This window comes from Bombina bombina, chromosome 6 (assembly GCF_027579735.1).
Source record: "Bombina bombina isolate aBomBom1 chromosome 6, aBomBom1.pri, whole genome shotgun sequence".
In the NCBI taxonomy this organism is placed as follows: Eukaryota; Metazoa; Chordata; class Amphibia; order Anura; family Bombinatoridae; genus Bombina; species Bombina bombina.
Window position 1 is genome coordinate 1,103,040,847 of NC_069504.1, and position 27,375 is coordinate 1,103,068,221.

A 27,375-nucleotide genomic window follows, 5' to 3' on the forward strand; every position below is an offset into this window, starting at 1 on the left:
ACGGCATAACGGCGTTAAAGTGTGCTAAACCAAACTTTGTATTTGTATTTATAAATAAAAGGGCGACTGACCATCTTCCATTAGTTAAAGCACCCCACACAAGCGCAGGTGTACTCATGACAGTGTAATGGATTGTCCTGAAAAATACAGCTGAAGTGTGTGCTTGTTCCAGTTCCTTGCAGAAGAGCTGGAATGTTCCAAAATATAAGTAGGGGAAAATGTATATGACCCTGAAACACACTGCATACTGATTGGTTAACTCAGAGAACAAGCTCTTTTACATCTGTCCCTAATTGGCTGCAGCAAAGTTACCCTGAAACATGAATTCCACCGGGCTTTTCAAGGGCAGTATTCCTCAAATGCGCTTAATTTGTCAAGCATTGTAAATTGTGCTAATTAAATGACAGTGTAAAATGAGTGAAGCATCTGTTGTAATGGACTGCTTAACAGCAGATATATGTTTAATGTTCCTTTAATATGTAGGTTTATAGTCTTCTAAAAGTACAGATCCAAATCCTGAATTCTAAAAATTAGAATTATTCTGAAATCCAGACTTTCATTAATATGTTTTTTAAATATAAATTATAAAAAAATGACCATTCTCCCACCAGTAAGTTACTGGGGGTTTTTTATCACCTGGTCCCATCCCCTCTCCAAGCTGTGACATTTTACAGATGCAAATATACAAATATTCTGCAAGGGTTTTATACCTGTATTATGTTACACACGGATAATACATTGCACACTGATCAAAAGCAAAGTTATTCAACAAGAATTTTAAATAAACCACAGGCTCAATTTTATTGTGAATCTTACAGTATACATATACATATATATAAAGTACAATTTAATGCTTGTACACAGCAATTCCCATAGGGGCACTGTTAAATTCTATTTAACTGGATTACAGGATTATTTTGTTTTTTCTAGTGTTATTACCCAGTTTGTTCATCACTATCGTGCAGAAGGTCCCTTTTGTAAAGTTTGTTACTTCTGGCCTTTCCAAATACACATTAAAATCGTAAGACAGCCATTCTTGTTATACACACTAGCTACAAGCTCCAGGCTAGAATCTTGCTTTCTTTGGTTACCAAATCCATAAACAGACCACATGTGACTGACCTGGAGCTTACCAGAACTGTTTGACACCATATCCAGCCATTCTTCTAACTTGCTAGGATTCGCTTTCAATGCTTTCATATTATGGAAGATGCCGGTGTCCATTGCTAACTGTTCGCAACTGTGCTTCTTCCATTCTATCTCACAGTCATATATACTCTACAAATCAAACCATTTGTCTGGGCGTGTCTTCCTATGCAGACATACCCATCATATTGTCTGCATATATAAGGCCAGTACGTTATCCAGTTCCTTCACGATAATCAGGCTGTGATAGTTCACGTCACAGTATTTGCCTTAAAAATGTACAGTAATCTCAAAATAAAGATTTGTTTAATAAAATATTTTATGGAGATATTCAAATAATCTTATGAATAGATTATTACGGTTTAATTAATCCACCGAGAGCATTAAAGTTGCAGTTTTTAAAGAAACAGAGTGTGTTTACTTGCTGGCCACAACCAGTCAAGTATAATGTCCAGTAAATCCAAGCGTGATTAGATTTTTCGGTCACATTTAGTGCGACTAGCTTTTTGAGTTTTGTTAATGGAGTACTGTACTCCGCATAGAACGTCTGGGTAACCGTATAGCAACGCCCACATCAGTCATAACATTGTAGCAGTTACTTCTCACAAAACGTTCTCTTGCAGCAGCTAAGTACCCTGATGTCTATGTTACAAAGAGCAGAGGTAATACAGAAAGTGACTGTCATTGTACTCTAATAGTTCTTCCTTTTGTTTCAACCTGAACATAAATAGAAAAAGATTTACAATAACCTAAAACAGAATTAATTTCAGTCTGGCATAAAGGAGGAGCTTATCCAATAAGTGTCCAGTGCATGATACAGCAGAGAGGGTCACTGTCTTCATTGGCCGAAGGGCAGACTGTAATTGAGAATCCACCCATCTGTCCAAAATGTCCTGCTTCCCTCTTGTGTTGTAGGTAAACTTTTTCTAACCCACAAGCAGCAATGGAAGAACCTTACTAGATGTTCTGAGTGTGTTATCTTTTACCAGGAAACAGCTTGTTAATAACTTAAGATATGTCCATAGGCACCACTCATTGGTGTTACTTCTTATGGCGAAATCGCATTTTGTTTCCTAAAGAGACAAATGGTTCTTGTTTAAAAATGATGAGCTCGTAAAACAGACACAAAACACATATTTTCCAATATATAAATATTGTACATATAGCGTTATATACTGCATCCCTACAAACTAGAAGGGGTAGATATGTCAGTAGGCAAATGCGCCATTCTGGTAGATCATATGGTGCAGTCATGTTTCTACCTCAAGATGCATATATGAGTATGTTTGTATAAGGGCATTAATATGTTAGCGGGTTGCCTATGGGAACCAGTAAACTGGTTATGCACTAGATTCACAAGTATAAACATACACTGGGGAAACAAATTCTCACCTAGTCCTTTAAGGAACTTATTCACACCACTCTGCTCCCCACATGGAAGAGTCTCCAAATATTCCTGTGCCCGAACCTCAAACAGACCTGCAGGTGAATACAAACAAAACAAAAAACAGTCAAAAGCAGCTTCTTGCGCCTTCCGTATACGCCCTTGTTTCTTCTTACAGCTGTACAAGCATCTGCTGAGTTTATGCATCATCTGTCTCACAAACAGAATGCATTTTGTAATACCCTGGATGCCAAAGCAGGACAAGACTAGCGAGACAATCTTGAATGCAATACAAGCGCAGCTACCAATTCCCGTATGTATCCTGCTCAGGACCAGTTAGTTAGTGCAGGGCTTTGTTTAACCTTAAATATATAGTTCAGGGCAAGCATTAGTGCAGCAAAACACATTGTACAATTGCACTATAAAATACCCACTCTCTCTCTCTGATCTCTCTCTTTGCAAATTCAGGGCTTCGGGTACCTTTGAGGTTTGTGGGTGCTGCAGTATGCACTTCATAGGTACCAATCTCCATGGGGGTCAAGGCGCCACCCTATATGTGTGACCTGTAAACATATGTTAATACTGTGCCCAAAAAGTTCCTCAATGGATGGCCCAGCCCGTCAGTGGGAGGGGCTAATAAGAAGATACTACTGCTCTATTTGTAGCAAAAAAACGGTTAATAAATGTTTTAAATGTGGCTCACAAGCGGTTAGCACTGCTTTGTGTAGCTGATAAAAGGCACATACTGCTCTCTATGTGGTGGACAATGGGTTACTAATGCTCTATATGTGCCAGACAGTGGGTGAATACCACTAAATATGTGACAGACAATGGGTTAATACTGTTCTATATGTGGTGGACAACTGGATAATACTGCTTTAAAGGGCTGACAATGGGTTAATACTACTCAATATATGGCTAGCAATGTCTTAATACTACTTTATATATGGATGGCAATGATTAATACTACTCTATATATGGCTTTCATTGGGTTAATACTACTCTAATACTACTCTATATATGTCTGGCATTGGGTTAATACTACTCTATATATGGCATTCATTGGGTTAATACTACTCTATATATGTCTGGCATTGGGTTAATACTACTCTATATATGGCTTTCATTGGGTTAATACTACTCTATATATGCCTGGCATTGGGTTAATACTACTCTATATATGGCATTCATTGGGTTAATACTACTCTATATATGTCTGGCATTGGGTTAATACTACTCTATATATGGCATTCATTGGGTTAATACTACTCTATATATGTCTGGCATTGGGTTAATACTACTCTATATATGGCTTTCATTGGGTTAATACTACTCTATATATGTCTGGCATTGGGTTAATACTACTCTATATATGGCTGGCATTAGGTTAATACTACTCTATATATGACTGGCATTGGGTTAATACTATTCTATATATGGCTGGCATTGGGTTAATACTACTCTATATATGGCTAGCAATGTGTTAATACTACTCTATATATAGCTGGCATTGGGTTAATACTACTCTATATATGGCTAGCAATGTGTTAATACTACTCTATATATGGCTGGCAATGCATTAATACTACTCTATATATAGCTGGCATTGGGTTAATACTACTCTATATATGGCTATCAATGTGTTAATACTACTGTATATATGGCTGGCATTGGGTTAATACTACGCTATATGGCTATCAATGTGTTAATCCTACTCTATATATGGCTAGCAATGTATTAATACTACTTTATATATGACTGGCATTGGGTTAATACTACTCTATATATGGCTAGCATTGGGTTAATACTACTCTATATATGGCTGGCAATAGGTTAATACTACTCTATATATGGCTGGCAATGCATTAATACTACTCTATACATGGCTGGCAATGCGTTAATACTACTCTATATATGGCTGGCAATGGGTTTTCATACTGATCTATTGTGACAGAGATATTTTGACATTTAATTGTGATTTTAATTTGGCAATATATATATATATATATATATATATATATATATATACACACACACGTCACATACATATATCGGTATCTCACAAAAGTGAGTACACCCCTCACATTTTTGTAAATATTTTATTATATCTTTTCATGTGACAACACTAAAGAAATGACACTTTGCTACAATGTAAATTAGTGAGTGTACAGCCTGTATAACTGTAAATTTTCTGTTCCGTCAAAATAACTCAACACACAGCCACTAATGTCTAAACCTTTGGCAACAAGTGCAAATTAGCCATTTTCCATCCCGGGTGTCACATGATTCATTAGTGTTACAAGGTATCAGGTGTGAATGGGGAGCAGGTGTGTTAAATTTGGTGTTATCGCTCTCACACTCTCTCATACTGGTCACTGGTAGTTTAACATGGCACCTCATGGCAAAGAACTCTCTGAGGATCTGAAAAAAAGAATTGTTGCTCTACATAAAGATGGCCTAGGCTATAAGAAGATTGCCAAAACCCTGAAACTGAGCTGCGGCATGGTGGGCAAGACCATACAGCGGTTTCACAGGACAGGTTCCACTCAGAACAGGCCTCGCCATGGTCGAACAAAGAAGTTGAGTGCACGTGCTCAGCGTCATATCCAGAGGTTGTCTTTGGGAAATAGACATATGAGTGCTGCCAGCATTGCTGCAGAGGATGAAGGGGTGGGGGGTCCGCCTGTCATTGCTCAGACCATATGCTGCACACTGCATCAAATTGGTCTGCATGGCTGTCATCCCAGAAGGAAGCCTCTTCTAAAAACGAGGCACAAGAAAGCCTGCAAACAGTTTGCCGAAGACAAGCAGACTAAGGACATGGATTACTGGAACCATGTCCTGGGGTCCGATGAGACCAAGATAAACTTATTTGGTTCAGATGGTGTCAAGCGTGTGTGGAGGCAACCAGGTGAGGAGTAGAAAGACAAGTGTTTCTTGCCTACAGTCAAGCATGATGGTGGAAGTGTCATGGTCTGGGCCTGCATGAGTGCTGCCGGAACTGGGGAGCTACAGTTCATTGAGGGAACCATGAATGCCAACATGTACTGTGACATACTGAAGCAGAGCATGATCCCCTGCCTTCGGAGACTGGGCTGCAGGGCAGTATTCCAACATGATAACGACCCCAAACACACCTCCAAGACGACCACTGACTTGCTAAAGAAGCTGACAGTAAAGGTGATGGACTGGCCAAGCATGTCTCCAAACCTAAACCCTATTGAACATCTGTGGGGCATCCTCAAACGGAAGGTGGGGGAGTGCAAGGTCTCTAACATCCACCAGCTCTGTGATGTCGTCATGAAGGAGTGGAAGAGGACTCCAGCGGCAACCTGTGAAGCTCTGGTGAACTCCATGCCCAAAAGGGTTAAGCCAGTGCTGGAAAATAATGGTGGACACACAAAATATTGACACTTTGGGCCCAATTTTGACATTTCCACTTATGGGTGTACTCACTTTTGTTGCCAACGGTTAAGACATTAATGGCTGTGTGTTGAGTTATTTTGAGGGGACAGCAAATTTACACGGTTATACAGGCTGTACACTCACTACATTGTAGCAAAGTATCAGTTGTCACATGAAAAGGTATAATAAAATATTTACAAAAATGTGAGGGGTGTACTCACTTTTGTGAGATACTATATATCTATCTATCTATCTATATATATATATATATATATATATATATATATATATATATATATATATATATATATATATATATATATATATATATACATATACATACACACACACACACACCCCTAGGGGTCCTAACGCTGGTTTTGGTCGCCCGCTGGTAGTTTAGAGTCAGTCAGGAAAGGGTCTAACGCTCACTTTCCAGCCACGACTTTTCCATACCGCAGATCCCCTTACGTCAATTGCGTATCCTATCTTTTCAATGGGATCTTTCTAACGCTGGTATTTAGAGTCTTGGCTGAAGTGCGCGTTAGAACTCTAACAACAAGACTCCAGCCGCAGAAAAAAGCCAGGAGTTAAGAGCTTTCTGGGCTAACGCCGGTTCATAAAGCTCTTAACTACTGTGCTCTAAAGTACACTAACACCCATAAACTACCTATGTACCCCTAAACCAAGGTCCCCCCACATCGCCGCAACTCTAATAAAAAAATGTAACCCCTAATCTGCCGACCGCACACTGCCGCAACCTACATTATCCCTATGTACCCGTAATCTGCTGCCCCCAACATCGCCGACCCCTATATTATATTTATTTACCCCTAATCTGCTCCCCCCAACGTCGCCGCTACCTACCTACACTTATTAACCCCTAATCTGCCGACCAGACCACGCCGCCACTATAATAAATGTATTAACCCCTAAACCGCCTCATTCCCGCTTCAAAAACCCTATAATAAATAGTATTAACCCCTAATCTGCCCTCCCTAACATCTCCGACACCTAACTTCAAGTATTAACCCCTAATCTGCCGACCGGACCTCGCCGCTACTCTAATAAATGTATTAACCCCTAAAGCTAAGTCTAACCCTAACACAATCTGATTGGCTGATTGAATCAGCCAATCAGATTCAAGTTCAATCCGATTGGCTGATCCAATCAGCCAATCAGATTGAGCTCGCATTCTATTGGCTGATCGGAACAATTCAGATTCAATCAGCCAATCAGATTTTTCCTACCTTAATTCCGATTGGCTGATAGAATCCTATCAGCCAATCGGAATTCGAGGGACGCCATCTTGGATGACGTCACTTAAAGGAACCTTCATTCGTCGGGAGTCGCCGGAAGAAGAGGATGGATCCGTGTCGGCTGCTTCAAGATGGTCCCGCTCCGCGCCGGATGGATGAAGATAGAAGACGCCGCCTGGATGAACATGTGTACCGATCCAGATGTCCTCTTCTTGCCGGATAGGATGAAGACTTCGGACCCTCTTCTGGACCTCTTCTTGCCGGATAGGATGAAGACTTCGGACCCTCTTCTGGACGGATCGGTGATACCCGGGGTGGTGAAGATAAGGTAGGGAGATCTTCAGGGGCTTAGTGTTAGGTTTTTTAAGGGGTGTTTGGGTTAGATTAGGGGTATGTGGGTGGTGGTTTGTAATGTTGGGGGGGGGGATTGTATGTTTATTTAAATGCAAAAGAGCTGTTTTCTTTGGGGCATGCCCCGCAAAAGGCCCTTTTAAGGGCTGGTAAGGTAAAAGAGCTGTTAACTTTTTATTTTAGAATAGGGTAGGGCATTTTTTTATTTTGGGGGGCTTTGTTATTTTTTTAGGGGGCTTAGAGTAGGTGTAATTAGTTTAAAATTCTTGTAATCTTTTTTTATTTTTTGTAATTTAGTGGTTTTTTTTTTTGTAATTTAGTTTAGTTGATTTAATTGTAGATAATTGTAGATAGTTTAGTTAATTAATTTATTGATAGTGTAGTGTTAAGGTTTAATTGTAACTTAGGTTAGGATTTATTTTACAGGTAATTTTGTAATTATTTTAACTAGGTAGCTATTAAATAGTTATTAACTATTTAATAGCTATTGTACCTAGTTAAAATAAATACAAAGTTGCCTGTAAAATAAATATAAATCCTAAAATAGCTACAATATAATTATTTGTTATATTGTAGCTATATTAGGGTTTATTTTACAGGTAAGTATTTAGCATTAAATAGGATTCATTTATTAAAAAAAGAGTTAATTTATTTCGTTAGATAAAAATTATATTTAACTTAGGGGGGTGTTAGGGTTAGGGTTAGACTTAGCTTAAGGGGTTAATACATTTATTATAGTAGCGGCGAGGTGCGGTCGGCAGATTAGGGGTTAATACTTTAAGTTAGGTGTTGGCGATGTTAGGGAGGGCAGATTAGGGGTTAATACTATTTATTATAGGGTTTTTGAGGCGGGAGTGAGGTGGTTTAGGGGTTAATACATTTATTAGAGTGGCGGCGAGGTCCGGTCGGCAGATTAGGGGTTAATAAGTGTAGTTAGGTAGCGGCGATTGGGGGGGCAGATTAGGGGTTAATAAATATAATATAGGGGTCGGCGATGTTGTGGGCAGCAGATTAGGGGTACATAGCTATAATGTAGGTTGCAGCGGTGTACGGAGCAGCAGATTAGGGGTTAATAATATAATGCAGGGGTCAGCGGTAGTGGGGATGGCAGATTAGGGGTTAATAAGTGTAAGGTTAGGGGTGTTTAGACTCGGGGTTCATGTTAGGGTGTTCGGTGCAGACTTAGGAAGTGTTTCCCCATAGGAAACAATGGGGCTGCGTTAGGTGCTTTTTTGCAGGTGTTAGGTTTTTTTCAGCTCAAACTGCCCCATTGTTTCCTATGGGGATATCGTTCACGAGCACGTTTTTTAAGCTGGCCGTGTCCGTAAGCAACGCTGGTATTTAGAGTTGCAGTGGCGGTAAATTATGCTCTACGCTCCCTTTTTGGAGCCTAACGCAGCCCTTCAGAGAACTCTAAATATCAGCGTTATTTAAAAGGTGCGGGGGGAAAAAGACACGCGCAGCTAACGCACCCCTTCTAACGCAAAACTCTAAATCTAGGTGACATTGTTTTATTTTATTAAAATTTTGCATTGCTTCATCTAGGCGTAAAATAGCTACAATATAATTATTCATTATATTGTAGCTATATTAGGGTTTATTTTACAGGTAAGTATTTAGCTTTAAATAGGATTAATTTATTTAATAAGATTTATTTTATTTCGTTAGATTTAAATTAAATTTAACTTAGGGGGGTGTTAGTGTTAGGGTTAGACTTAGCTTTAGGGGTTAATACATTTATTAGAGTAGCGGCGAGGTCCGGTCGGCAGATTAGGGGTTAATAAGTGTAGTTAGGTAGCGGCGACGTGGGGGGGGGGGGCAGATTAGGGGGTAATAAATATTATGTAGGTGTCGGCGATGTTAGGGGCAGCAGATTAGGGGTTCATAGGGATAATGTAGTTTGCGGCAGTGTACGGAGCGGCAGATTAGGGGTTAATAATAAAATGAAGCAGTCAGCGATAGCGGGGGCGGGAGATTAGGGGTTAATAAGTGTACGGTTAGGGGTGTTTAGACTCTGGGTACATGTTAGGGTGTTAGGTGCAGACTTAGGAAGTGTTTGCCCATAGGAAACAATGGGGCTGCGTTAGGAGCTGAACGCTGCTTTTTTGCAGGTGTTAGGTTTTTTTTCAGCTCAAACTGCCCCATTGTTTCCTATGGGGAAATCGTGCATGAGCACGTTTTTGAAGCTGGCCGCGTCCGTAAGCAACGCTGGTATTTAGAGTTGAAGTGGCGGTAAATTATGCTCTACGCTCCCTTTTTGGAGCCTAATGCAGCCCTTCAGAGAACTCTAAATACCAGCGTTGTTTAAAAGGTGCGGGGGGGGGGGAAACGCGTAGCTAACGCACCCCTTCTAACGCAAAACTCTAAATCTAGGTGACATTCTTTTATTTTATTAAAATTTTGCATTACTTCTTCAGATTGCTTTGATTTTCCTTTTCTCTGCTCAAACTTTTTCTCTGTGATAATCTCCCTCCCTAATCAGGTCATTTATTAATCTGATATGTCACGGACACAATGATCCTGTAGTATCCTAGGAACCAATGCTAATCGTCTTCTGCCAGTGCTTTATGCACCCACAAATTCATCATCACAGGAGTCGGGCAGGTAACTGCATCCTTGAAGCGGGTGTTGAAAGACCTATGCATGACTAAGGTCCATGCAATTACACAGTCTAAGTAACTGGATGTCAGTAAGTGCTGGTTATTTCCGGTAATAACAGAAGCCCAGGCCTGGTAATGGGTATTTCTTAATGTAATACAAGTACATGTTGCTAAACTTACCTTTTGTGCCTTGCTTTCGCATCTCTCTTTCCTGAATGAAGCCACCAAACATTTGCGTTTCCATGAAGACCTCCAGAAACCGGCGGAGACTCTTGGAAGAGACAGATTTTCTAAAGGCTTCTCTAAGAAGTGCCCTCTCTTCTTTCTCTCCTGGCACTAAAAACAGCGAGTAGTGACCAACAATCTCCACGAAAAACCTCACAAAGGCTTCAGAAACAACATCATTTAATGAGCTGGCCTCTGAAAAGGACAAAAATCCATAGGATTAATACAAACCAAAGATTAAGACCAGGTGAAGAGTAGACCAACTGGATATAAAAGTTTGTATATGGAGAGTATGATCACAATGAGCTGATCATTTTTTACAGGTGATGTCGCATATAAAACACAGCTTTTCAAAATGCCATATTTTTTTCGTCTCCTTTTGTTATGCTTGTAGAGCCAGCCACCAATACCATTGTGGGACTTGTCCTTGTCTGCCAGTAAGCATTAGTAGGTAAAAACAAAACAACTGACAACCATTCTTTGCTTTTAATCAATGATATTAACAAGTAAAACAATATATATTGAATGGCTATTAATGATCTACATTAGTTGTGATGTTTGCATAATAAAGACTATATGAGAAAGAAGTTAAATGTACATTATATTTAACATTTCAATTTCCTGATAATTCTAATTAAAGGGACATTAAACTCCAAATGTTTATATTATAATTCAGTTAATACAGTTTAAAATAAATAAATAATCCAATTTACTTGCATTAGCAAATTTGCTTAATTCTAATTGTATTCTTTGTTAAAGAGCATACCTAGGTAGGTAGCTTGCACGTCTAGTGCACTACATTGCAGTAACACTGTTGCCATACAGTGCTCTTGGAAATGTATAACATTGTTAAAAAAAATAATATATATATTTAAATTGTATGCTCTGAATCATCATCATCTGAATCATTAAAGAAACATTTTTGGTGTCCCTTTACGGAAAATAATGAAACATTGCAATATAAATGTATTATTTATTGTGCCTGCTTTTACTGCAGAATTCCTCTTTTAGTTCCACTCCCTCTAGAAAGACTGTAGTGGTTCCATCGTTTTTAAAGGGACAGTCTAGTCAAAATTAAACTTTCATGATTCAGATAGGATATGCAATTTTTAAACAACTTTCCAATTTACTTTTATCATCAAAGTTGCTTTGTTCTCTTGGTATTCTTTGTTGAAAGCTAAAACTAGGTAGACTTATGTGCTAATTTGGAAGCCCTTGAAGGCCGCCTCTTATAGCGTTAGTTCAATTGTGTCATATAGATAACATTGTGCTCACTCCTGTGGAGTTATGAGTCAGCACTGATTGGCTAAAATTCTGTCTGTCAAAAGAACTGAGATAAGAGGGCAGATACAAGTTAATCACAGTGGTAAAAAGTATATTAATATAACTGTGTTGGTTATGCAAAACAGGGGAATGGGTAATAAATAAAGGGATTATCTTTTTAAATAATAAAATGTTCAAGTAGGCTGTCCCTTTAAGTATGGTAAGAGCATGTGAGCCTGCAACATTCTACACTGTGATTGGTTAGCTCAGAGCACAAGCTGTTTTAAATCTGCCTTTAATTGGCCCCCACAAAGGAGACTGGGAACATTTCCCCAGATTTTTCAAATGCTCTTGATGTGCCAGACCTTGTAAACTGTGTGTTAGGCCATTGTATTAGTATCTCACTATTGCTTAACCTCTGCAAGGCCCTAAACACATAGCCAAAGTTAGCTCCAGGTCAGCAGTACTTGGAGTTAGCTGAACACACCTGGAGAGCCAATGACAAGAGGCACATGTCTATAGCCACCAATAACCAGCTAGCTCCCAGAAATTGCATGTTCTGCCTTAATCATTAAAGTTTAATTTTAGCTTTCACAGCCCTTTAACTGTTTTTATATATGCTATAGGCTTAAAGGGACATTAATCTCTAAATACACTTTGTAATTATAGTATTGAGATTTATCCTCTTCCTCCCTCTAGTCATGGGCGCCACCATGTTGAAATTTACTGCATTCTAGTGCAGAAGTTGTTTGCACATGTGCAGCAACTCTGCTTCAGAAATTAGGTTCCAAAATGGCGGCAGCAATAATTAGAGGTGTGCTTGAAATGATGTATTTAGTGTTTTATATCCCTTTAAGCTTTTATGTGACAAACCAAGCAGGTGCGTCAGTGAATAAAGCTCCTTAGAAATTGAGCTAAAACAAAATGTGCCCTGGCTGTGCCGTACTGCAGACTAACCTTGATGTGGCCCCTGATCTTTTTCACTCGCCAGTTCATTTTTCTGCTCCAGGATTTGTTCTAGAGCTGCCTGCAACTTCCGCGGGAGGATTGAGTCTTCATCGTCCATCTGAAAAATATGGCACCCGTAGAGACTAGAGTACAATAAAGGTTCAAGTAATAATTCAAACTGAAACAAAACAAAATGATTTCACCGAGGACACAAAGTTTATCTTTAGAATATAGAGGTGCTTCACTGACCAATTACATCATAGAAACATAGATTTTGGTGCCCGATAGGACCATCAAGTCTGCACATATTAAAGAATAAGTTTAATTAGTCAGTAGGAGAGTCCTATGCGTATCCCAAGCATTCTTGTAGTCCTCACAGGGTTTGTCTTAAGAACCTCTTATGGAAGTTTATAAAGTCAACAGTCAAAATGAAACTTTCATGATTCAGACAGAGTATGACATTGTAAACAACTTTCCAATTTACTTCTATAATTTAATGTTCTTTCTTCTCTTGGTATCCTTTGCTGAAAAGCATACCTAGGTAGGCTCAGGAGCAGAATTGATAATAGAAGTAAATTGAAAAGTTGTTTAAAAGTATATGTTTTATCTGAATTATGAAGACAAAAAGAGGTTTGTGATGGTTAAACATATAACATTGCAAGGCTTCTCTTTATGTTAAACTTAGAGCATGTGATGTTTCCAGTATAATGACAGCATACTCAGGAGAATGAATAAGCACTGTATGTATAACAATGTTACAGTGCTGCCATATAGTGGCATATGCACCTTAGACTACTTCAGTATGTCCTTATTGAAAGGAACTGTCAACAAATTATAGTAATAGGTTCATTTGATAAAAGTTAAGTACATTGGGAAGTTTCAGTGAAAGCAAATGTTTGATGTGCATGTCTCTTTAAATCCTGGGTGACTTCCATGTTAATAAAACTATTGGCAGCTACAGCGTGTTTCAGTGTCAGATTTAACTCACCTGTCTCAGGAACCTGTCATTCACAAGGTCAACAAGCAAAACCTACAGAGGAATAAAACACGGATTTAGTTTCATCCTTTCAGCAGTCAGTGCCTATCTGGTTGCCTCCCTGCCTCACTGACTATAAGCAGCTGTCTAGCGCAGAGAACACAGTGCAGCGCATCCTCCCATGTGGTTTGAGGTTTCTCTACCGCTGACCAGGAACAACAGGTCTTTTGTTGTCCTGGACATGGTCCAGAAATAACCCAGTCACTCCCTGCACTGGTTACTGCAACCTACCATGAAAAAGGGCAACATTTCTCCAGACAAGTAATAGAATATGACCAAGCTTAGTGTTAATACAAATAGTCCAATTTAATGCAACATTAAGTACACCTTCTGCAGCATAATGAGCAATGTAACTAAAAATAAGATATTAAACTCATAACATTTCCAGCTTTCATATGAAAATATGTATTTAAAAATGTTAAATTTAATACAAAAAATGTATATCTTCAGGCAAAGGGTGTTTGTGCACAACTCTATAGAGCTCTAAGCTCTATTCGTGGCACAACTACAAATGTTTTTTTTTTCTATGAAAACATTTTTATGTGTGTGTTTGTGTATGTGTTTATGTTTGTGTGTGTGTTAATATATGTATGTGTGTGTTTATGTATGTGTGTGTTTGTGTATGTGTTTATATGTGTGTGTTAATATATGTATGTGTGTGTTTATGTATGTGTGTGTTTGTGTATGTGTTTATATGTGTGTGTTAATGTATGTATGTGTGTGTTTATGTATGTGTTTATATGTGTGTATGTGTTTATATGTGTGTGAGAGTATGTATGTGTGTGTTTATGTATGTGTATGTGTTTATATGTGTGTGTGTGTTTATATGTGTGTGAGAGTATGTATGTGTGTGTATTTGTGTGTGTGTGTATATATATATATATATATATATATATGTGTGTGTGTGTGTCTGTTTATGTATGTGTTTATGTATGTGTGTGTGAGAGTATGTGTGTATGTGTTTATATGTGTGTGTGCTTGTGTGTTTATGTTTGTGTGTTTATGTTTATGTGTATGTATGTGTTTATATTTGTGTGTGTTTGTGTGTGTGTATATATGTGTGTGTGTGTATATATGTGTGTGTGTGTGTTTGTGTTTATATGTGTGTGTGTTTGTGTTTATATGTGTGTGTGTGTGTGTTTGTGTATGTGTGAGTATGTATGTGTGTGTATGTGTGTTTATGTGTGTGTGTGTTTGTGAATGTGTGTGTTTATATGTGTGTGTATGTGTTTATATGTGTGTGTGTATGTGTATGTATATGTGTGTGTGTTTATGTGTGTGTATGTGTTTATATGTGTGTGTGTGTTTATGTGTGTGTGTTTATGTGTGTGTATGTACTGTATGTATGTGTGTGTATGTGTTTATATGTGTATGTGTTTATATGTGTGTGTGAGAGTATGTATGTGTGAGTATGTATGTGTGTGTAAGTTTATGTGTGGGTATGTGTTTATATGTGTGTGTGTGTTTGTGTATGTGTGTTTATGTTTATGTGTGTGTTTATATGTGTGTATGTGTGTTTGTAAATGTGTGTTTATGTGTGTGTTTGTGTGTGTATGTGTGTGTATATATATGTGTGTGTGTTTGTGTGTTTATGTGTGTGTTTATATGTGTGCCTGTGTATGTGTGTTTATATGTGTGTATATGTGTGTGTGTGTTTGTATATATATGTTTGTTTGTTTATGTGTTTGTTTGTGTGTGTTTATATGTGTGTGTGTTTGTAAATGTGTGTGTTTATATGTGTGTGTATATGTGTGTGTGTGTGTTTGTATATATATGTTTGTGTGTGTGTTTATATGTGTGTGCGTGTTTGCGTATGTGTTTATATGTGTGTGTGTGTTTGTAAATGGGTGTGTTTATATATGTGTGTATATCTGTGTGTTTATATGTGTGTGTGTTTGTACATATATGTTTGTGTGTTTATGTGTGTGTATGTGTTTATATGTGTGTGTGTTTGTATATATATATATATATATATATATATATGTATATGTGTGTGTGTTTATGTGTGTGTTTATATGTGTTTGTGTGTGTTTAGATATATGTCTGTGTGTTTATATGTGTGTGTGTGTTTGTGTTAATGTATGCATATGTGTGTGTGTGTTTATATGTGTGTGTTTATGTGTGTGTTTGTGTATGTGTGTTTATGTATCTGTGTGTATGTGTGTGTGTTTATGTGTGTGTTTGTACGTGTTTATATATGTGTGTGTGTGTTTATGTTCATGTGTGTGTTTATATGTGTGTGTGTGTGATAATGTAAGTATGTGTGTGTTTGTGTGTGTATGTGTTTGTGTGTGTATGTATGTATGTATGTATGTGTGTTTATGTGTATATGTATCTATGTGTATGTGTGTGTTTGTATGTGTTTATATATGTGTGTGTGTGTTTATGTTCATGTGTGTGTTTATGTTCATGTTTGTGTTTATATGTGTGTGTGTGTGTGTGTGTGTGTGTGATAATGTAAGTATGTGTGTGTGTATGTATGTCTGTGTGTATGTTTATGTATGTGTGTGTGTGTTTATGTGTGTGAACACACCTGTGAATATTTATTTAGCTAATTTGTAGATACTTAAATATTTATTTACAGCATATATTTAGATATATCTAGATATGCTCCACATGCCCATGCACTGTAAAAGCTTTCAATGAAACAGTGATTATGCTAGAATATTTTTTGTTAATACATTGATATTGCAAACAATACTTCTACCTAAAGATGATGACTTGTTTGTTTGCATATAAATAATCCATGCTTTTTATCCTAAGAGTTAAAATCAGCTCTGGAGCAGAAATTCACTGCTGGTGAACCAATGAACAAGAGGCATTTATGTGCAGCCACCAATCAGAAGCTCTCATGGTAGTGTATTGCTGGTCTTGACCTACCTACATATGCTTTCAACAAAGGATACAAAGAGTACATACATATCATAATAGAAGTAACTTAAAAAGTCTCTATGCTTTATTTATGGCAAAATAAATTGGTGCATGAGAAATAAAAGGTTTATCATTGGATTTTCATTTTTTTTGCATATGTATCCAAAACCTGTGAATGAACTAAATTAGAATTGTGTTTAACCCTTTGGCTGACAAAGAAAGCTGCAATGTATTGTTGACAATGTAAACTGTAATTTTTCCCAAAGGTTGCTCTCTGCGGCTGGATCACACAGGGACACAGTAGCTTGTAATTAATAATGATTCCAGAACTGTTTTGTTTGGCAATAAATTCCATCATCTCGTGCCTCAGGAAATGATTAGTTAATTAGTGTCATTATTTTGCTTTCCTGGACATCTGCCTATTGAAAAAGTGCCAAAGATTTTCTACACTGTGCTCCTTTAGTATCTCTATAGCAGATGGGGAATCTCCTGGGACTTTATATGTTACTAAATAATTAAAATCCTATTCAAATATCCAGGCCAAACTATACAGATTCTGATCAATATAACAAATTGTACATTTCTGCCTTTATACAATTTGCTGGTATTTTTATTTTTTTCATTCATTTAAAGATTAGCTATAGTTTCATAACAAACCTTTGGTGGTTTATGCTTGTATCGTGTTAAAGGGATATTCCAGACAAAATTAGAAACCACATGGGTGCATTTCGGTAATGAACAGAAGCATTTTTGTAATATACATCTATTAGCAAATATGCTTCTAATAAAAGTTATAGCTGTTTCAAAAGTGTATTTAAGTATGCACCGTGCACCAGCATTTTAACCAAAGCACTTGTTTAGAGAGCCTAAGGTGCTGGTACCATCTGGTAATGACTCAATTTGTTAAGTGCGGACATTATACAAGCCCCACTGATGATCTGAGCAGCTGCATTATTTAAAATGTGGGTGCAGTAACAATATCTAGCTATGCTTCACAAGCACGTGCAGAGAAAAATGTTAACACTAAAATAGAGATAACTTTTACTAGAAGCATTTTTGCCAATACATGTATAATGCAAATATGTTTCTATTCAAAGATGTAATAAATCTATGTGCATTTATATTTTGACTGGAATGTCCCTTTTAATAAAACTCTAATTGACATCAAATAAAACACACATCATATTTTGCAGTGCACAGCATATACAACTCCACTCTTAGTTTGATAGATTGTTTATAGTAGGATTGAACTGAACAAGCAACATACGTTCAAATAGTTCAGATGTTTGCAAAACATAGTAAAAGATAAATGTGAGTTAGTGCTCATTTCATATATTTAAAAATAGATATTTTTGTTTTATGTATCACTGTTTACTGAACACAACATTTGTTTGTATGTTGCAGGATACGCGAAACGCGTCAGTTTATTTGATGCTACCCGCTGCATATTTGTAGTGCTTGCTGTAAGATGATTAAAATATTCTAGCTGACTACTTGACCCGTTTTGGAGCTTCCTTTCATGCCTTGTTGCAAGTTACATGCACCTACACTGACAGCTTGAATCTAAGAAGAGTCTTCTGTGATGGTATTGGCAAAGAAGCAATAGCCCCCCCCCCCGGATTACAAAGCAGGCACAACCTGTAAATGAGGGTGTATGCAGAATGTGCAAGTATGCTGAGTACAGGTATATGTTGCATGCACATTAAAAGTTATTACTGAAACAGTGATTGCTTTTTTAGACATACATAAAAATGCTTCTAACATAGACTGTCATATAAATAGAAATACACTAATGTGCATTTCAGTTTTGGCTGTAATCCCAAAAAGAAAAAACTTTTTTTTTTTTTTTTGTATTTAGCATAAACCAATTTTGATCAGTTTGGAATGACTGCACATTTTGAATTTATAAGATCACTGGTGGCAGAGCAGTTTTTAGTCCTCTGAACAAGAGATCTATGGTGTTTCCCCCAATCATTCTGCTCCTCCAGACCCACTTTCCCTCCATTGAAAAGGACACTACTTCACTATTCTCCAGGTATTCCTAGAGTCCAAAATTTGAACCCTGGTGCAAATGTAAATCCTCTGGTAAAATCTTCTGTGCCATCATAGAGCTATCCCATGCAATAGTGTAGGCAAAGGCTATCTTAAAGGGACATTGTACACTAAATGTTCTTTGCATAAATGTTTTGTAAATGATCTATCTATCTATCTATATATATATATATATATATATATATATATATATATATATATATATATATATATATATATATATATATATATATATATATAGCCCATACAGGTTTGTTTGTTTTTAATGTATAGTTTTGCTTATTTTTAAATAACATTGTGCTGATTCTCAGACTCCTAACAAAGCCCAAAAGTTTTAGAAGTAGACTGTTGCCTACCTACTCTAACTTGCTCCTGTTTGAGTAAAGGGTCTTTTCATATGCAGGGGAGGGGGTGTTTGATCTTTTTTGCTTTCTAGACCATTTCACTGGGTGTCCCAGCCTAACCTTTTCAACAGTGCTAAACTGGGAGCTTCTAAGTAAGTTTTTCAAAGCTTTTATACTGGATTTTTTGATCAGTATCTGTGCATATTCTTCTTTATAGTAGTGCCTATGACAAGTAAAAATTGGTGTATACTTTAATGTAAAGGGTACTTCTGATTGTTTTATTAGGGCCCAGGTTAAGTTTTTACCTAAAAAATACAGAAGTACATCAAACATAACAAAGGAAATAAATAAGTAATCAGACGGGGAACTAAAAAAAAGCATAGTATCTCATTCTGTGGCAAGTCACCGCCATAGGAACTGCCCCTTAAAATGTTTTCCTCACAGAGAGGAACTTTCCTGCCCTATATATAATAGTTCACTCTTAAAAATGAGCCCCAAAATACCAGGCAACCCCCCTCTGATTGAGAGTCATGGCATCCCCTGTTGTGAATTTCAGCCTTATTTGGGCTTCATCAGTGAGATACAGCCTATTGTCTGCAAATCATAATTTTTAATGGGTTAAGTAACCCCTCTGGGAAATCAGAATTTTAGTTAGATTAAAATGCATTTAAAAATAATAAATGCTATGGTTTAATTTTATATTAATAATTATATTAAACTACGGAGCCCTGTTGGTGTCATCATTGGAAAAAAAAGTGTTTTACAATATACCCACTCGTGCTTAATAATAACGAAACTGCGGCAGGCTTTTTGTGCTAGTCGGGTTGCGTTCATACTACAAGTTTAAAAAATATATATATTGCGCTCTAAGTAAAAAAGTTTTTTGCATTTCCCCATAAAAGTTAATGGAGAAAAAAATTGGTAAAAAAAAGCCTAACACCCACTCTCTCGTGCAAATACTATAGAATTTTCGCAAATTGCACTAACCCGAACATGAAAATATAAATATCTCATACACAATGTTATCACTGGTAGCCCATAAGATATTATTCCTTAAAAGCAGTGTTTAACTTGGTAATTAATGTGTAAGATGTAAATTCTCTAAGATTTATGTGGTATTTTATATTTTGTAAACTTAATCATATGCAAATTCTCAGTTTTTTTGCTTGAAAAATACTGTTTTAACACAGCTATCCTTTTAACAGGATTATTGCAGCAAACCAGAAATCACTTACTAGACAGCCTGTTTCGTTCTTTTTAGTGAGTGCTTTCTGGTTTGCTGCTATAATCCTGTTAAAAGGATAGCTGCGTTAAAACAGTATTTTGAAGCAAAAAAACTGAGAATTTACATATCTAATTTGCATATCTTACCCAGAATTCTCTTGTGTATTGGTAACATTGTATATGCGTTTGCGACATCTCAGTCTCACAAACTTTTTACTTTCAACTCGTAATACGAGGACAAATCTCAGAGAAAAAATTACTTCTAGCGCTTTTAATGCTTAAACATGAGCGCAAAATACCGCTCCACTTGTTATCTGGTCCTATATATTTAAGGCTCAAACAACTAAAAATATAATAGACATAATATACATAAAGCACTCTGTTGCTGTAAATTTCACTTAAACCTGTTTCTGAAGTGAGTCAGTCAAAATACAGAAGATAACAGCCAGCAAACAGAGATAATGTTAAAGACGCCTTCTGAAAGGTGAGCTGGCTGGCAGATAGGACATAACCGACTCAATAAACTCTAAGGACTAGTGGTCTTGATTGCATGAATGACTTCCTCACTGATGCTGTATAAAAGAAAGTGCATTTTCTATACCACTTGGCAAAAACACCAAAAGCTCTAGGTTCTAAATGGCATGGCCACTCTTACACAGAACAACTTCTGACTATGGAAACATAGCCTGGTCTGAAGCATCTGGTTTAGTATTTTTCTGTGGTTTTGGGGACATCAACCATCAAATACATTCAGCCTGGTTTCAGCAAAGGTGGTGGTCATATCAATGTCCAGGTATGAAACTTTTTTCATGGAACTTTTCAGGAACTTGATACAAGTGAAGCAGTGTTTAAATATTACAGAACATTAATTGTTTTCCATATCAGAACTTTTTCTTTCTATCATCTGGATAATAAATAATGTCAGAAGTCAAACACCACATAGGAATAATACCACAAAAATATGAATCTGTGATCTTAGACCCCAGACTACAACCTTGATCCTCAAACTAAGTTGTATTTCAGAGTTTTTTTAAAACCCATTAAATTTTAAAAGCCAGGAACTGTGGGATATAGACTTCACTTAGAATGGATCATCTTAGCCATGGTAATCTGTTTAGACACCTTATTAAGTCCATATCCTGAAAAAAAATCATGCACTTTGTAGTAAAAAAGGGTATAATTTGTTTGCACTAAGCCGCCAGCAAGATAGGTCAGTCAATAAAGGGCCAATTGCAGTATCTGTGCATATCTTACTGATAAAGGTTCAAATTCTGAAAGGGCCAACTCAGTCTATTATCCTTCTGAGGTTGATAAAACTGAGTACTATTAAGCTGGGGAATGATAAACTCAGCTATTCCTGATAGATTGGTTCAAAAATCATAATCTAAATCTCCTTGGGAGGACACTATAGTAGTAGGACGTTTATAAATTACTAGGTAGCTGTACTTGATTAACTAGTCTTAAAGGGACAGCATACACTCATTTTCATATAACTGCATGTAATAGACACTACTATAAAGAATAAGATGCACAGATACTGATATAAAAATCCAGTATAAAATGGTTTAAAAACGTACTTTCAGTTTAGCTCTGTTGAAAAGGTAGCTGGAAAGCCCACTGCAAGTGGGAAAACAGAATTTATGTTTACCTGATAAATTACTTTCTCCAACGGTGTGTCCGGTCCACGGCGTCATCCTTACTTGTGGATATTCTCCTCCCCAACAGGAAATGGCAAAGAGCCCAGCAAAGCTGGTCACATGATCCCTCCTAGGCTCCGCCTACCCCAGTCATTCGACCGACGTTAAGGAGGAATATTTGCATAGGAGAAACCATATGTTACCGTGGTGACTGTAGTTAAAGAAAATAAATTATCAGACCTGATTAAAAAAACCAGGGCGGGCCGTGGACCGGACACACCGTTGGAGAAAGTAATTTATCAGGTAAACATAAATTCTGTTTTCTCCAACATAGGTGTGTCCGGTCCACGGCGTCATCCTTACTTGTGGGAACCAATACCAAAGCTTTAGGACACGGATGAAGGGAGGGAGCAAATCAGGTCACCTAAATGGAAGGCACCACGGCTTGCAAAACCTTTCTCCCAAAAATAGCCTCAGAAGAAGCAAAAGTATCAAATTTGTAAAATTTAGAAAAAGTGTGCAGTGAAGACCAAGTCACTGCCTTACATATCTGAGCAACAGAAGCCTCGTTCTTGAAGGCCCATGTGGAAGCCACAGCCCTAGTGGAGTGAGCTGTGATTCTTTCAGGAGGCTGCCGTCCGGCAGTCTCATAAGCCAATCGGATAATGCTTTTAATCCAGAAGGAGAGAGAGGTAGAAGTTGCTTTTTGACCTCTCCGTTTACCAGAATAAACAACAAACAAAGACAAAGTTTGTCTGAAATCCTTAGTAGCTGCTAAGTAAAATTTGAGAGCACGAACTACATCCAAGTTGTGCAACAAACGTTCCTTCTTTGAAACTGGATTAGGACACAAAGAAGGCACAACTATCTCCTGGTTAATGTTTTTGTTAGAAACAACTTTTGGAAGAAAACCAGGTTTAGTACGCAAAACCACCTTATCTGCATGGAACACCAGATAAGGAGAAGAACACTGCAGAGCAGATAATTCTGAAACTCTTCTAGCAGAAGAATTGCAACCAAAAACAAAACTTTCCAAGATAATAACTTAATATCAACGGAATGTAAGGGTTCAAACGGAACCCCCTAAAGAACTGAAAGAACTAGGTTGAGACTCCAAGGAGGAGTCAAAATTTTGTAAACAGGCTTGATTCTAACCAGAGCCTGAACAAAGGCTAGAACATCTGGCACAGCTGCCAGCTTTTTGTGAAGTAACACAGACAAGGCAGAAATCTGTCCCATCAAGGAACTTGCAGATAATCCTTTTTCCAATCCTTCTCGAAGGAAGGATAGACTCTTAGGAATCTTAACCTTGTCCCAAGGGAATCCTGCAGATTCACACCAACAGATATACCAAATTATGTGGTAATTTTTCTGGTTACAGGCTTTCAGGCCTGAACAGGAGTATTAATAACAGAATCTGAGAACCCTCGCTTTGATAAGATCAAGCGTTCAATCTCCAAGCAGTCAGCTGGAGTGGGTCGAACGGACCTAGAACAAGAAGGTCTCGTCTCAAAGGTAGCTTCCATGGTGGAGCCGATGACATATTCACCAGATCTGCATACCAAGTCCTGCGTGGCCACGCAGGAGCTATCAAAATCACCGACGCCCTCTCCTGATTGATCCTGGCTACCAGCCTGGGGATGAGAGGAAACGGCGGGAACACATAAGCTAGTTTGAAGGTCCAAGGTGCTACTAGTGCATCCACTAGAGCCGCCTTGGGATCCCTGGATCTGTACCCGTAGTAAGGAACTCTGAAGTTCTGACGAGAGGCCATCAGATCCATGTCTGGAATGCCCCACGGTTGAGTGACTTGGGCAAAGATTTCCGGATGGAGTTCCCACTCCCCCGGATGCAATGTCTGACGACTCAGAAAATCCGCTTCCCAATTTTCCACTCCTGGGATGTGGATAGCCGACAGGTGGCAGGAGTGAGACTCCGCCCATAGAATGAATTTGGTCACTTCTTCCATCACTAGGGAACTCCTTGTTCCCCCCTGATGGTTGATGTATGAACTTGGCCCTCGCTAGCTGAGGCCAAGCTTTGAGAGCATTGAATATCGCTCTCAGTTCCAGAATATTTATCGGTAGAAGAGATTCTACCCGAGACCAAAGACCCTGAGCTTTCAGGGATCCCCAGACCGCGCCCCAGCCCATCAGACTGGCGTCGGTCGTGACAATGACCCACTCTGGTCTGCGGAAGGTCATCCCTTGTGACAGGTTGTCCAGGGACAGCCACCAACGGAATGAGTCTCTGGTCCTCTGATTTACTTGTATCTTCGGAGACAAGTCTGAATAGTCCCCATTCCACTGACTGAGCATGAACAGTTGTAATGGTCTTAGATGAATGCGCACAAAAGGAACTATGTCCATTGCCGCTACCATCAAACCTATCACTTCCATGCACTGCGCTATGGAAGGAAGAGGAACGGAATGAAGTATCCGACAAGAGTCTAGAAGTTTTGTTTTTCTGGCTTCTGTCAGAAAAATCCTCATTTCTAAGGAGTCTATTATAGTTCCCAAGAAGGGAACCCTCGTTGACGGAGATAGAGAACTCTTTTCCACGTTCACTTTCCATCCGTGAGATCTGAGAAAGGCCAGGACAATGTCCGTGTGAGCCTTTACTTGAGGAAGGGACGACGCTCAAATCAGAATGTCGTCCAAGTAAGGTACTACAGCAATGCCCCTTGGTCTTAGCACCGCCAGAAGGGACCCTAGTACCTATGAGAAAATCCTAGGAGCAGTGGCTAATCCGAAAGAAAACGCCACGAACTGGAAATGCTTGTCCAGGAATTCAAGCCTTAGGAACCGATGATGTTCCTTGTGGATAGGAATATGTAGATACGCATCCTTGAAATCCACCTTGGTCATGAATTGACCTTCCTGGATGGAAGGAAGGAGTGTTCGAATGGTTTCCATCTTGAACGATGGAACCTTGAGAAACTTGTTCAAGATCTTGAGATCTAAGATTGGTCTGAACGTTCCCTCTTTTTTGGGAACTATGAACAGATTGGAGTAGAACCCCATCCCTTGTTCTCCTAATGGAACAGGATGAATCACTCCCATTTTTAGCAGGTCTTCTACCCAATGTAAGAATGCCTGTCTTCTTATGTGATCTGAAGACAACTGAGACCTGTGGAACCTCCCCCTTGGAGGAAGCCCCTTGAACTCCAGAGAATAACCTTGGGAGACTATTTCTAGCGCCCAAGGATCCAGAACATCTCGTGCCCCAGCCTGAGCGAAGAGAGAGAGTCTGCCCCCCACCAGATCCGGTCCCGGATCGGGGGCCCGCATTTCATGCTGTCTTGGTAGCAGTGGCAGGTTTCCTGGCCTGCTTTCCTTTGTTCCAGCCTTGCATAGGTCTCCAGGCTGGATTGGCTTGAGAAGTATTACCTTCCTGCTTAGAGGACGTAGCCCTTGGGGCTGATCCGTTTCTGCGAAAGGGACGAAACTTAGGTTTATTTTTGGTCTTGAAAAGACCTATCCTGAGGAAGGGCGTGGCCCTTGCCCCCAGTGATATCAGAGATAATCTCTTTCAAGTCAGGGCCAAAGAGTGTTTTCCCCTTGAAAGGAATGTCAAGCAATTTGTTCTTGGAAGACGCATCCGCTGCCCAAGATTTTAACCAAAGCGCTCTGCGCCACAATAGCAAACCCAGAATTTTTTCGCCGCTAACCTAGCCAATTGCAAGGTGGCGTCTAGGGTGAAAGAATTAGCCAATTTAAGAGCACGAATTCTGTCCATAATCTCCTCATAAGAAGAAGAATTACTAATAATCGCCTTTCCTAGCTCATCAAACTAGAAACACGCGGCTGCAGTGACAGGGACAATGCATGCAATTGGTTGTAGAAGGGAACCTTGCTGAACAAACATCTTTAGCAGACCTTCTAATTTTTTATCCATAGGATCTTGGAAAGCACAACTATCTTCTATGGGTATAGTGGCGCGCTTGTGTAGAGTAGAAACCGCCCCCTCGACCTTGGGGACTGTCTGCCATCAGTCCTTTCTGGGGTCGACTATAGGAAAACAATTTTATAAATATGGGGGGAGGTACTAAAGGTATACCGGGCCTGTCCCATTCTTTACTAACAATGTACGCCACCCGCTTGGATATAGGAAAAGCTTCGGGGGGCCCCGGGGCCTCTAAGAACTTTTCCATTTTACATAGTGGTTCTGGAATGACCAGATAATCACAATCATCCAAATTGGATAACACCTCCTTAAGCAGAGCGCGGAGATGTTCCAACTTAAATTTAAAAGTAATCACATCAGGTTCAGCTTATTGAGAAATGTTTCCTGAATCTGAAATTTCTCCCTCAGACAAAACCTCCCTGGCCCCCTCAGACTGGTGTAGGGGCCCTTCAGAAACCATATCATCAGCGTTCTCATGCTCTACAGAATTTTCTAAAACAGAGCAGTCGCGCTTTCACTGATAAGTGGGCATATTGGCTAAAATGTTTTTGATAGAATTATCCATTACAGCCGTTAAATGTTGCATAGTAAGGAGTATTGGCGCACTAGATGTACTAGGGGCCTCCTGTATGGGCAAGACTGGTGTAGACGAAGGAGGGGATGATGCAGTACCATGCTTACTCCCCTCACTTGAGGAATCATCTTGGGCATCATTTTTACTAAAAAATTTTTATGACATAAAATACATATAGTTAAATGAGAAGGAACCTTGGTTTCCCCACAGTCAGAACACAATCTATCTGGTAGTTCAGACATTGTAAACAGGCATAAACTTGATAACAAAGCACAAAAAACGTTTTAAAATAAAACCGTTACTGTCACTTTAAATTTTAAACTAAACACACTTTATTACTGCAATTGCGAAAAAGTATGAAGGAATTGTTCAAAATTCACCAAAATTTCACCACAGTGTCTTAAAGCCTTAAAAGTATTGCACACCAAATTTGGAAGCTTTAACCCTTAAAATAACGGAACCGGAGCCGTTTTTATATTTAACCCCTTTACAGTCCCTGGAATCTGCTTTGCTGAGACCCAACCAAGCCCAAAGGGGAATACGATACCAAATGATGCCTTCAGAAAGACTTTTCTATGTATCAGAGCTCCACACACATGCAGCTGCATGCCATGCTGTCCTCAAAAACAAGTGCGCCATACCGGCGCGAAAATGAGGCTCTGACTATGATTAGGGAAAGCCCCTAAAGAATAAGGTGTCAAAAACAGTGCCTGCCGATATAATCATATCAAAATACCCAGAATAAATGATTCCTCAAGGCTAAATATGTGTTAATAATGAATCGATTTAGCCCAGAAAAAGTCTACAGTCTTAATAAGCCCTTGTGAAGCCCTTATTTACTATCTTAATAAACATGGCTTACCGGATCCCATAGGGAAAATGACAGCTTCCAGCATTACATCGTCTTGTTAGAATGTGTCATACCTCAAGCAGTAAGAGACTGCACACTGTTCCCCCAACTGAAGTTAATTGCTCTCAACAGTCCTGTGTGGAACAGCCATGGATTTTAGTTACGGTGCTAAAATCATTTTCCTCATACAAACAGAAATCTTCATCTCTTTTCTGTTTCTGAGTAAATAGTACATACCAGCACTATTTTAAAATAACAAACTCTTGATTGAATAATAAAAACTACAGTTAAACACTAAAA

General features: G+C 38.6%; 1 protein-coding gene across 1 annotated transcript in view; it reads right to left on the reverse strand.

Annotated features, from left to right (window-relative positions):
* Positions 1-775: 775 nt before the first annotated feature.
* DENND2A (DENN domain containing 2A) overlaps positions 776-27,375 on the reverse strand; it is a 241,517-nt gene continuing 214,917 nt past the window's right edge. The window contains exons 16-20 of the mRNA XM_053719035.1: positions 13,570-13,611; positions 12,591-12,699; positions 10,326-10,565; positions 2,539-2,625; positions 776-2,219 (exon numbers count right to left, since the gene is read on the reverse strand). Of these exons, the coding sequence (XP_053575010.1) occupies positions 2,188-2,219; positions 2,539-2,625; positions 10,326-10,565; positions 12,591-12,699; positions 13,570-13,611 (510 nt within the window). The 3' untranslated portion in view covers positions 776-2,187. The remainder of the gene's footprint in view (positions 2,220-2,538; positions 2,626-10,325; positions 10,566-12,590; positions 12,700-13,569; positions 13,612-27,375) is intronic.